This window comes from Armigeres subalbatus, chromosome 3 (genome assembly GCF_024139115.2).
Source record: "Armigeres subalbatus isolate Guangzhou_Male chromosome 3, GZ_Asu_2, whole genome shotgun sequence".
Lineage (NCBI taxonomy): Eukaryota > Metazoa > Arthropoda > Insecta > Diptera > Culicidae > Armigeres > Armigeres subalbatus.
In genome coordinates this window covers 114093556-114105943 of record NC_085141.1, presented here as the reverse complement: position 1 = coordinate 114105943, position 12388 = coordinate 114093556, and the positions used below count along the sequence as shown (strand labels likewise).

At 39.7% G+C, this 12388-nt stretch overlaps 1 protein-coding gene across 1 annotated transcript; it reads right to left on the bottom strand.

Moving 5' to 3' along the window:
• Positions 1-10986: 10986 nt before the first annotated feature.
• Positions 10987-11511, bottom strand: LOC134227914 (ejaculatory bulb-specific protein 3-like). The gene has a single exon (XM_062709619.1). It carries the CDS (start codon positions 11488-11490, stop codon positions 11116-11118), a length of 375 nt encoding a protein of 124 aa, XP_062565603.1. The 5' UTR covers positions 11491-11511; the 3' UTR covers positions 10987-11115.
• Between the last annotated feature and the right edge of the window lie 877 nt (positions 11512-12388).

Here is a 12388-nt window from a genome sequence, read left to right as displayed (position 1 = left end):
CTATTTTATTTATTACGAGACGCCAGGGCCGGATTTATGGGGGGCCGGGGGGGCCGTGGCCCCGGGCCCCCACAAATCTTATGTACCAAAACCAACCTTTTTTGTACATTTTGGGGCCCCCACATACCGTCGGCCCCGGGGCCCCCTTCTGGCTAAATCCGGTCCTGCGAGACGCAGAGAATACACTATTTGAACACTTACCCAAGCTAATTCAGCAAAATGTAGTCATGTAACAACTGCTCTGATGTTGGTTTTTCATTATAGCACCCAAATGAGTGTTATAATGAATATTATGCAACCCATTTGAGTTGCATAATGTTCATTAAAGCACCCATTTCGTTGGTATGGAAAAGTATGCCGTTTTATGACTCAACGGCGAACTGTAAACCAGATATTATGATCAGGAATTGCAAAAAGTTGATTTTTGATCGATTTTTGCAAAAGTCGTTTTTTACGCGGATTTCGGATTTTACGCGGTTTTTAAAAAAATAAGTCTTTTTCAAGGGAAGGTACGATGCTGGGTCATTAGAGCGAAGGCCATCAGTTCCGAAGGTCATTTGACCCCAGCCGTTAGGTCGAATGAGAAGTGAGAAGTGAGAAATGAGAAAAAAGGTGTATTATGTGAGAAGTGAGTAGCAAGAAGGGAGAAGTGAGGAGAGAGAAGTAAGAAGTGTGAAGCGATAAGGTATAAGTGAGGAAGTGAGAACTAAGAAGTGAAAAGTAAGAAGTGAGAAGTGAGAAGCAAGAAGTGAATAGTGAGAAGTGAGATGTGAGGGGTGACAAGTGAGAAGTGATAAGTGATAAATGAGAAGTAATTTGTGAGAAGTGAGAAGCAAGAAGGGGGAAGTGAGGAGTGTGAAGTGAGAAAAAAGAAGAGAGAAATGAGAAGTGACAAGTGAGAGCCGAGAAGTGACTAGTGAGATGTGAGAAGGGAGATATTAGAAGCGAGAAGTGATAAGTGAAAAGCGAAAAGTGAGAAATGAGGAACGATAAATGAGAAGTGACAAATGATAAATTAGATACGATTAGTGAGATTTCGATGAGATGAGATGAGAATTCAAAGTGAGATTAAGAAGTGAGAAACAAGAAGTGATAAGTAAGAGCCGAGAAGTGGGCTGGAAACGACAAATGAAACGTGAGAAATTCAATACGAGAAGCGAGATGTAAGATGTGAGAGGTGAGAAGCGAGAAGTGAGAAGTTAGAAGTCAGAATTGAACGGAGATAACTGAGTTGTAAGAAAGGAGATAAAGATGTGATATGTAAAAAGTGAGAAGTGAGAAACGAGAAGTGATAAGTGAGAGCCGAGAAATTAGAAGTGAGAAGTGGGGAATTTGATACGAGAAGTGATATGTGAGAAGTGAGAAGTGAGAAACGAGAAGTGATAAGCGAAAGCCGAGAAGTGAATGGAGAGAAGTGAGTTGCGAGAAGTGAGATATTTGAAGTGAGAAGTGAGAAAGCAATATGTGATATGAAAAGTGAAAAGCAAACAGAGAGAAGATAGAAGGGAGATGTGTGGTATGTGATGTGAAAAATGAGAAGCAAATACAGTCCCTTCCCGATTTTGGCAACACGACCGGATTTTAATGTTGCCAAAATGGGGATGTTGCCAAAAACGGGAAAAAAATTTCATACAAAATTTCAATTTTTTTTTGTTTGCGTGATTGAAGCTAAATACTTAGAATATGTACTACAAAGTATGTGGAGTGTGTTTGAGTGATGCACGTGCATCATAATTGTCATTTTTGCGATATTATTCATAACTCGGAGATTGTAGCTCAAACAAAATTGAAACAAACTCAAGAATGGTAATCAAACGACAATGTAACTAATTAGACAATTTCATAATACAAATTTAATATTAAATAATATTTGAAATTGAGAATAGCGTCGGCCATGTCCTTACAAAAAATTGTAGTGATAAAAAAAAAGTTTCTTCAATCTGACATCTCATATAAATTTTAGTCCACCGAAAATGCTTGTTTTTATCATAATTCACTGTATAAATCAAATAGCGATCCGATGGATACAAGATAACTAAATGTGCTACAAATTTCGGATTCTTATATAATGGATTTTGATGGAGGCAAACTTTCTTGTGGTCGGTGTAATTAAGAGTAAAGTTCTGTGCATAATTTTCGTTGACATTATGGAAAAATGAACGCAAGGCATAAGACGTTCCATTGTTTTAAAAAATGGTAACGGAAATCTGCATTCTGCACATTGGTCAAGCGTATCCAATGTAGTGTGAGTATGGGTTAACTACACTCGACTCACTGAAACCAAAACCCGTTGCACTAGTTGGTCTCCTAGCACTCAAGCCAGGAATATTTCAGGCGGCAATGATCGAGCCATGAGCACTATGTGCACCTCGCACTACGAGTGATAGTGTGGTTAAGTGAAGCTGGAAGACCATTTGCGGCATGCCACCTCTGACACTCGATAGCAGTCAACCTACTGGTGCTCGCTGCAGGTCATCGCACTCCAGTTCTCCATGCACTACTTTCATTATTATAACTTTGAAAAGATGGAAGAATCCTACATCAGACTAAAGAGGGAAGCAAAGCAGATCGGACTAGTGATTAACACGTTGAAGACGAAGTAGGCTCAAGAGAAGACAACGGCTATTCGACAAAATCAAGGTGGTTGAAGAATTCGTGTACTTGGGCTCACTTGACCTCCGATAACGATATCAGCAGACAAATTCGGAGACGCAACGTGGCAGGAAAGCGTACGTACGAGATCTGGACAATGCTTGTGGAGGACCAACGCGCACTTGGAGTAAAAATGGTTCTCTACAACGATCCGACAGGCACAAGAAGGCGATCAAGGTGGATCGATCAGGTGGAAGACGATTTACGGACCCTCTGTAGACTGCGTGACTGGTAACGTACAGCAGTGGACGGAGACGACTGTTATGTAACTCACAGGCCACTCCGGTCATAGGCTGAATAATAAAACCACATGTGATGCATCACTCGCCTATCGAAACAGCTAGAATTACACCAGCGATCTCATGGGAACTCACAAACAGAACACTCGAGAGCAGACATTGGAAGTGTGAGTGAGTGAGCATTGTGAGCATTGATCTATTGCAATCTATGCTACATCCATAGCCAATGAGTGAATTGTCTCACTCAGATGGATGCCAAACAACGAGTAAGAGCGATTGTTGCTGTGATACCATGAGCAACACCGTCTAACAAGCTAAGCCGTGGTGAGGTATTCATGTTAGCAATGATTTTTGCATTCGTACCCCGCTTGCTCTAGTATGATGAACCAAACAATCAAACCAAATCATGTGTTCTCCTTTATTCGCCCTTCTTTCAATGTGATCGAGAGTCGAGAGAAAGTATCAACGCCTCCCATTCAGTGTACTAGAGTTCCAGACTCATAGAGGTCTTCATTTTTAAAATGCTCGAATGGCTTCTTCTATCAGCGCACCGGGACGACGCTCATTGTTGTATTACCAAGTGATTCGCTTCACTCAATCGACTTCCATTGGTGAATGGTGAGCGTTGAAGACCATTAAACGTCATCGTCACGAATCATCGAACGTTCAATTTCGAAGATCTTAGGAGGCTCATAACTTGCCCCGCGGCAGAGCACCAAGTAGGCTTAGATTAACCCGATTTTTTCGAGAGCCTTACGGTTACATGTTACCAAACTCTTACTATTACTGTTGAACTGTTGGCAAACATGCTGGAATCAAAAGGCTCGTTATGCAATTGACACATCAGGAAAATGGAAAAGCCAACAGTGTTCTGATATTAATCGCTAGACAAATTTGCGTAAATTTTAAACAATAAGGAAATAAAAATGTTGCCTATTTTCTATACGGGAATTCAGCAGAAAGACGGATAAAAAATAAAATGACAGTTTCTCGCTAATATCAGAAAAGAGGCGCGTAATGAGCAAAACGACTTAATGGCTAGACAGCGCATTTTTTTAAATCGAATGTGCCAAGCACTAGCAATTAAACCTACTGGGGTTGCTTGTTCCTGGATCACTCATGCAGTATCGGTTGTATTGTGATGTAAACAGCGGGCTTCGCTTAATAGCTTATCGACGGCAAAATCAGTGAGATGCCAAAAAATACGACATTCTACGGTGGGCTGGTTAGATTAGGGTAGTGTGAATAGGGACATGGAAAACGTGAATAAAAGAGCAGAAAAGTTTCAATAGACATTGTTTGCAATGAGCGGTAATACGAGTGGTGGTTCATTAATTCAGTGAAAGTACCCACTATTCGTACAGAGCCCATAATACGCATATAAACCTTAATGACATTCACTTTTGGTTTTGTTTATCCTATAACATATTAATAAAAAGGTTTTAGCTCTAATAAGTAATAAAAAAAATATTTTCGAGGTTGTTGCCAAAATCGGGAAGAAAATGTTGCCAAAAACGGGTGTTGCCAAAATCGGGGGTAGACAAAAACGGGTGTTGCCAAAATCGGGATGGGACTGTAATTGAGAAGTGAGAATCGAGAAGTGAATAGCGAGAAGTAAGATGTGAAAAGTTAAAAAATCAAATAAAGATAAAGGATTTGAGAAGTGAGTATCACGCGAATTTGACGTCAGATGTGCCATTGCTTGAAATGCAATCGTGACGTCATGATCGTTTGGCTACATTAATTGAGAGTTCATTTGGCATTTCGCCAAAGCTCGTCTATAGAACTTACAGCATCTATAATCTAGACTACTTTCCTATTTGGGTACAATATTTTGACCACTAGCCGGGATGCAGGTGGTAACATTATCGAGTTCGCAAGCGGAAGGCAGAACATCAGTAAGGAACTGAAATACCCGCTGGTGCACCGCCATGCTATTCGAGTCGTAAGACAAGAACAGGACGGTTTTATCAGTCACCCAGTGGAAGCAAAAAGGCCGACAAAGGTACCACAACTGAGGCCTTCTCCTTCGTTGCAAAATCGATTGATTTTGCCCTGACGGCCAATGAGGAAAAGACTGCGCCAAAAACGGCTCAGACAGCAAATCGACGAAAGTGCTCAGAGCAGAACCAAACAGTAGGCGACGGTAGGCCAAATGTTGTCTTGACGGAGCAGATCGGGGTGTAGTGGAGCCCGGAGGGCGTTGACCCGAGAAGGTGACTTCTCGGCCCAAAAGTGAAAGGCACCAACCAAACGCAAGCCGGCGGGCCGCAAGAGGGTACCTCCCGACCAGTGCCATCGGCACAAGTGACCGAAAATCCCTGGCAGCTGGTCAGTAGCTCAAAGCGGAAGTCGAGCGCATCTCGACCCACAAAGAAAGTTAAAGACAATGTTGAGGCCTTGTTGGTGAAAACTGATAAGCATAATTACGCCGACGTCGATGCAGGCGATTGTCGCTGGAACAGGACGCTCGAAGCGTCAGACGCACTAAGACAGGTGAAATGATTTTTGGTGCTGGAACGTGGAGCACAAGCTAGCGGGACGACTGGCCCAACCCTAGCAGCACACATAGGTTGCTGCAACTCATATGTGACCAGATTTAGACACAATCAAGTTGCTGCAACCATTTTTGTCTGACTTGTGCTGCTCGGGAAGAGATCTTGGGTGACGGCGCCGAGATGAGGTCGTTGGGGACGGAAGTGACCTTCCAGTGCAAGTAACTGGACGAGGTCACGAACGTGGACGACGTCGTCTCTGCTGTCAGAGGGCTGTGCGGTACAAAGGTCGTCCATTTGGCACGAAGCTAGCCTACCCTAGGTCATGGAGCGAGGGATGTTGAAATCGGCTGGTCAGTAAGACCAATAAGCAAACTTCAACCACCTTCAATGGACAGGTACTATTGGTGCTTAGAGTCGGGACATAAGTCCTATGACTTTAAGGGCCCAGACCGTAGCAACCTGTGTCGTCATTGTGGAAGGGCGCAAGGCGCAGGAATGCGATAAGTCACCAAAGTGTCCATCTGCGCCAGCAAAAAGCAAGCATGTAATCACGTCATGGGTGGACCTCCGTGTCCCATCGGAGAGAGAGGCAAACAAGAAGAAGCCATATAAGCAACGCTGTTGAATCATAACCATTGTGCATCGGTCCAGCAGATGCTGTGGCAGTCGGTCTCAGAGTCGAGGACCGATGTCGCTCTTACGTCCAACCGGTACAACGTCTCTAATTCGGATCGTTATTCACGTGACTATTTTCACGCGCATCTCGGAATTTATTCCAAGTACCACAAGGAGCATGCAATATATTTGAAACAGGTCGAAAGACCTTTGGTTACGTGTGTAGATCTAAAAGTCTTACTCAAGGATTTTTTTTGTTAGCCAAGAAGTTATGTTGTGTACACATTCTTTTTTATCTACAATAAGGCGTGCACCACATTTTGAAATAGCACAACAGACCTTTGGTTACGCGTGTAGAACAAAAGGCATTACTCCAAGAATTTCTTGGATGGCCAAGAAGTTATTCTTCATACACACTCTATTCTATGTAGCACAAAGATCATGCACCATATTTGAAATAGGTCAACAGACCTTTGGTTAATCGAAAGGCCTTACTTCAGGAATTTCTTGGATGGCCGAAAAGTTATGCTTTGTACACATTCTATTATATGTAGCACAAGGAGCATGCACCATATTTGAAACTCGATAGACCTTGGTTACGCGTAAAAATAGCGAAAAACTGACTTTTATTAAAAGTCGTTTTTTACGCGGTTTTTTTTTTAATTTTTTTACGCGGTTTTTTTTTTTAATTAGGAAGCACGTGAAAACCATGAAACATCGATTTTTAGTGAAGTCGGTTTCTGGAATTAACGCGGTTTTGATTTACGCGGAACGTATCCCCCGCATAAAAAGCGACTCCAGTTCATTTAAATAAAAATTAAATGCTGTATTCGAATAAAATAAAAAAATTGTCCTTTTGACTTTTATTACAATAGCATTTTCTTCGTTTTTTTCCTCAAAGGTATTTTAGAAAATATATTCTAGCTTTTAAAAAGTAAAGTGAAGGTTATGAATGAAAGTCGAGTTGGGAGCACAACTCTCCCGGCTTCAGAGAACGTGGCGTCAAAAGCACTCGTATTTATGCTCGTAGGTATGGCTTCTCGATGAAAACAATATGTAGCCTATGGACACACAGGGTAATCCATCGATACCATGTTATTGAAAAACGCGGTTGTGGCTTCAATACAAAAAGCTGAATTTATCGGTCTAAGAGTTCATTTTTGTACCTCATATTCTGGATCAGAGAACCAAAAATTTTGGAACTACATTCGTGTAAACTTTTCAAAAAACAATGTGCTCAACGATCTTTCAGTACCACACCCCACCGATAGTACCAGGAGATTGGAAATCATTTCAAATCCAGTGCATTTGTTCAAAAATGCCGTCCATGGGTGGATTAATAATCATTACTTAATATCAGGGTTCGTAAGGCTCACTCAATCTCAGGAGCACAGGATCCTCCCTCACAAACATTTTCGGGGAGAAATCGCTTTTCGGGAAAGAAAAACAGCCTGGAGAGTGATAACCATTTTTCGCTCACTTCGATTGCCGCCAATCGTTGGTTTGCTCTTTTTCTTTCATATTCGTGTCTTTCCGTGGCATCATAAATGCAAATGGTAGTAGCTTATGTGGAACAAATAACTTAACGCTTTTATACAGATAGCGTGGTGGTGTGGCTAGAGTAAGCGCATCCCCACAGCTATTATTGTTACTATTCTGGGTTCGAACCCCGGCGCGGCCAAACAATTTTGTAATTGTTCTGCGATAATTCTCGCGAAAAGTGAGAGAGAGGTGAAAAGTGATGAAACGAAAAAGGATTTTCATTTAATATGCAAGATTTTCGTTTATCTTCCAAGGCTAAGTCTAGAGAAGAGATTGATGGGTGAAAGATGATTCTCAACATAAACAACGGAAAAAGAGTTTCTCTTGGTCCGAAAAACGCTTGGTCTTATTGAAACGAAAAGTCGAAACCCTGCTTAACATTGCCTGATTGGTACATTCAACAAAAAGGCTTAAAGTATAACATTGTTCTTTTGAAGCTGTGAAGATGAAGATGCATATGAAAGTGGTAATCAATTACGAATGTCCTATAAATTATCTACCGCCGATGTTTGTTTTGAAACAAAAGTTTCGTCAGTGGACAAAATGAAAGTTAGAAATGCTACATAATAATGTAATCTGGCGCTATCCGCTGCACATCGTGTATTCGCTGCAGGACATTCTGAAGTTCTTGCCACTGCTTGCTTTGTTAAAGATTTATCACGATGGTTCGACAACATCAACATTCAACAACCATAGCAAAGAAAAGGCAAATGATGATTCCACAACCCAAAAAATCATAAAACATTTAAATCATTGTACACAACTCATTTATGATGTGAAAATGAGAGACACCGGTACACTATGGGGGATCCCCATACAAGCGAGCGGTCAAAAATAAAATTGGACTTTTAAAGTGATTTTCCACTTAGTTTTAGCTGTGTATGGTCGAAATAGCATGAATATACAATTTCCAACCCCCCCCCCTTTGGGGATCGTCTATGAATTACGTAATTATTTTTTTCATAGGTTCGATTAACGTGACAAAGCAAACCTATTTGGGAAGTTGAAATTTCGTGCGTTTTCTTAAGGAGAAGGAAGGGGCTGTACAAAACTAAGTTCAGCAATTTATGGACATTATGGCGGCGATCATGTTAAATGACATTAATTTCATGACATTCCGTGATATTTTTTGTTCTCACTCTCATGCCTCACAATTTGTATTTAGAACAATTTGTTTGACAAAGTACTAGGATCTGAAGGATCATAAAGCATTAAATGTTAATCAAATAATCAGAATTGAAAATAACTTTTGAAAAAGGGTATTAGCAAATTAGAAATCGCAATCCCATGACATTTTTACGTGTACAAGTTATTCAAAAATGAGATTAATATATTCTCAAAAAATGTGGACATTCATTGTGGAATGTAAGAATGCTCCATTCTTCCGAAAAGCAAAATTCTTTTAATTTAAATAACAACACTATTTGAATTACTTTTGATTTGTTTTCATGATTTCTACAAGTTATATACAGCATCATTCTTTTTCTGTGTCAAGGTTTAAGTCTTCAATGATATTTTCTTCAATTCCATCAACGATGGAAGATGAGATAAATTCATCTAAAGTATTAGAAGATAAAGAACTTTTGAAAATCTTCAAATATTACAAAATTACGCATGGCATAAGAATAACTAAGTGAAAAATTTTTTCCAACGTCTCCTCGTTATCCAAATCGAGCTTAAAATGGATCTGATTCATGTAAGGCACGAAGGAAAATGTCAACATTTGCCTCTCTTGATCATTTTCTTGCATTATGAGTTCTAAATTTCTTCAACTGTTTATATTGACTTTCCGCTGGTTGTTCAGCCAGTGAACCTCAAAGTGTAGATGAGTGAATAAATATTTCCCTACCATTAGCCAGACATTCATGAACACTAGCAGGAATTTCATACGCTCCGTTCTAACTAAGATATTGTTCGTCTTTACTTTTGCAATAAACATGTCGGGAATTATTGATTCCAGGAGATTTATAAATATTTACATATTATGAAATCTCATATTTAGTTCTCCATCAGTAGCTAATGAATAGCTCAGAAAATTAGGTTTAGAGAATGACTCAAACCACTCAAGCCCCAAACGCATTTCAGCGGAATGGCGACGGAAACGGTAAAATTTGACAGGAAATATATGAGCGAACTGTTAAATCCTTCCGTTACCGTTGTGCTGCATTGCATTGGGGGTTTTATTCATTTACTCCTTTGAAAAGTTAATTAAATGAGCTCAAATGGTTATAAATAAAGTCGAAGTTATTACCAATAAAATGTATTTTGACCATACCCTTTGAGCGCATAGTTCAGTCTGACCCATTTTCAATAGGAAACGATGGGACTAGATTTCGTCGAATGAAACTTGTTGCGAGAAAATCGGACACAAATAAGTGTCTAAATGGCGATTGCGTTCTTTTGCGCACATACATACAGACGCGCATGCACACACATACAGACATCACCTCAATTCTTCGCGCTGAGTTAGTTGATATATACCACTAGGGGTCTCTGGGCCTTCTATCAAACATTCGTTTTTGGAGTGAACATTGACCTTGGAGTACGAAAGAGGCAAAAACATGGTAAAAACAAATGAATAAAAAAAAATCAGATAGACTAATTGCAAATACTGGCAAGAAATTCTTTCGGGACATTTTAGTCGAAGCTTTGTCCTTGATGTGTATCATAAAAGAACCTGGGGATTCCTGAGGAAAAAAGTTCTTCACTATCAAAGTTGAAAATAGCGTCGTTTTTGAAAAAATATTGCTTCCGCATTTTTTTCAATTTTTTTCACAGTGTAACCATTAGTTTTTGCACACCATTTAAAAAGCTTATACAATAACCTTTGTAATGATGTATTAACATTGAAGAAAAACATTTAAAAAATATTTCAATAAATAGTTGAAAATAAAATATTTTTTCAGAAAATTTGCTAACTTTTTTACCCATTTCTGACTTTGCCACCTTATATCTTTGGAACTAGTGCACCTAGAGACTTCAAATTCAGAATTTCTCTTAATTAGAGTATTGACAATGGAGAGAAAATATTTTAAAATAATTCGGAAGACATGACATTTTCGATTAATGACCGCCCGAAATCCTATAGTGCGGTAGATGGAAACCGTGGAAATCCGGAATTGTCATGAGCACCAATGTGATAATTCGCATGAGTAAACGCTTCTTCCAACTCGGACATAATAACGGACTTACAAACGTCTCGATATATCCAGGACTGCCTTGAGAGCCTGTTCTCAGTAGTACGCTCCAAGCAGAGACGCCCCACGCCTTTAGAGTTCACACTAACTTCTGATTATTCCCATTTTAAAGATCAAATCAACTGTTTAGTTTCTGTTAAAAAATTATTAGTAAAAATCAAAAGAAAATTAGGCTTCGTGAGCCGCAACAGTGTTATCAGTTTTAAACATGTTGCACTGATGTTATTTTTGCACTCATTTTATTTTTCATCAAATTTCATAAAAAAAATACAACACAACGGTAAATCCCATGCCAAAATATCCGAAAATTACGAAGGAACTACAATCATATAGATTTTGTCATTTTCACTGGATCCGATGTTGAATTATTTTTCACAGCTTGATACCATACTTGGCTGCTTCGTCGCGATACTTCTCGACAAAGGTGTTATCGGGGTCGTACTTTCCTCGGAGGGCCGTCCACTCATCCGGACGCTTTTCGATCAAAGACTTGACCACCTTGGCCGTAAGGTCACGTTGCTTGTCGCTACATTTTTTACATCCAGTCGAAACGGCATCCGGAAGATACTTCTTCAGTTCGTTTCCTTCGGCAGTGCAGGGACCAGCATCCATCAGGCAGTTGAAGTAATTCTTGAAGAGGCGGTCCGAATTGAGGATTTCATCCACATCGATATTGTCGTACTTGGTGGGATAGCTGTCCTGAGCGATGGCCATCGCTACCAAAGTCAGCAGGATAACGATCTTCATGGTTGGCTAGTTGAAAGTGAACTGTTCTTCTTGAAGTACCGAATTGAACTATGTCGAATATTGTGCATCATATCGCTTTTATATGTTTCCATCTGATCCAATCAGTCTGTTTGTAAGCGTTTTTATTGTTCTAAATAATGCAGATTGACCCAAAATATGATGAGTTCATTCGCACGTGCAACGCAATTAATTTGCCCAAAGAATGTTTATATAATTGTGCAACGATCCATCAAGTCGGAATGATATACGTATTCGACTAAATCAATCGAAAGCACAGTAATTTATTCTCCGTTTTACGCTTCAATTGTAGTCTTACAAGAGGAATGTATTTAAAAAAAAATATTACGTAACAAACAACGCGAACTTTAGCTTGTGAAGAAATTAAATTTTATTTGAACATTCATGGTAATCAGGTATTATTACTGGTCAAGTATTTTACCTCTTATGCGCATCAAGTTCATACCGAATGCTGTTGTCGAAGTTGTTGCTTCTGCTCGGGTTGTACTCTTGAAAAATCTGTTCTACTTCCATTGAAAGAAGCATTTCCCGAAAGTAATATCTCAAAAATAGCTGTTGGTTTCGATGCATTTTTCTCCTGACTCGATCTATTCGAAGGCATTCATTTCTGTGCGGTAAATTCTATTCAAAATCCTTCCTACATCAGGGCAAGAACTGAGCCGTTTGCAAGATACCAAGGAAGTTTTGGTAGTAAGCAACAGTCACTCTAACTGCACAAGCATGATTGGAGAACGTCGGAACATAAGTTGTCCGGAAGTAGGGATGAAACGATACCACTGAGGTATCGATACTTTTACTTTGAAGTAGTATCGTATAAAAGTATCGAAACCACTAAATATCGAATTAAAAGTATCGATACCTACTCGTATCATATGAGTAC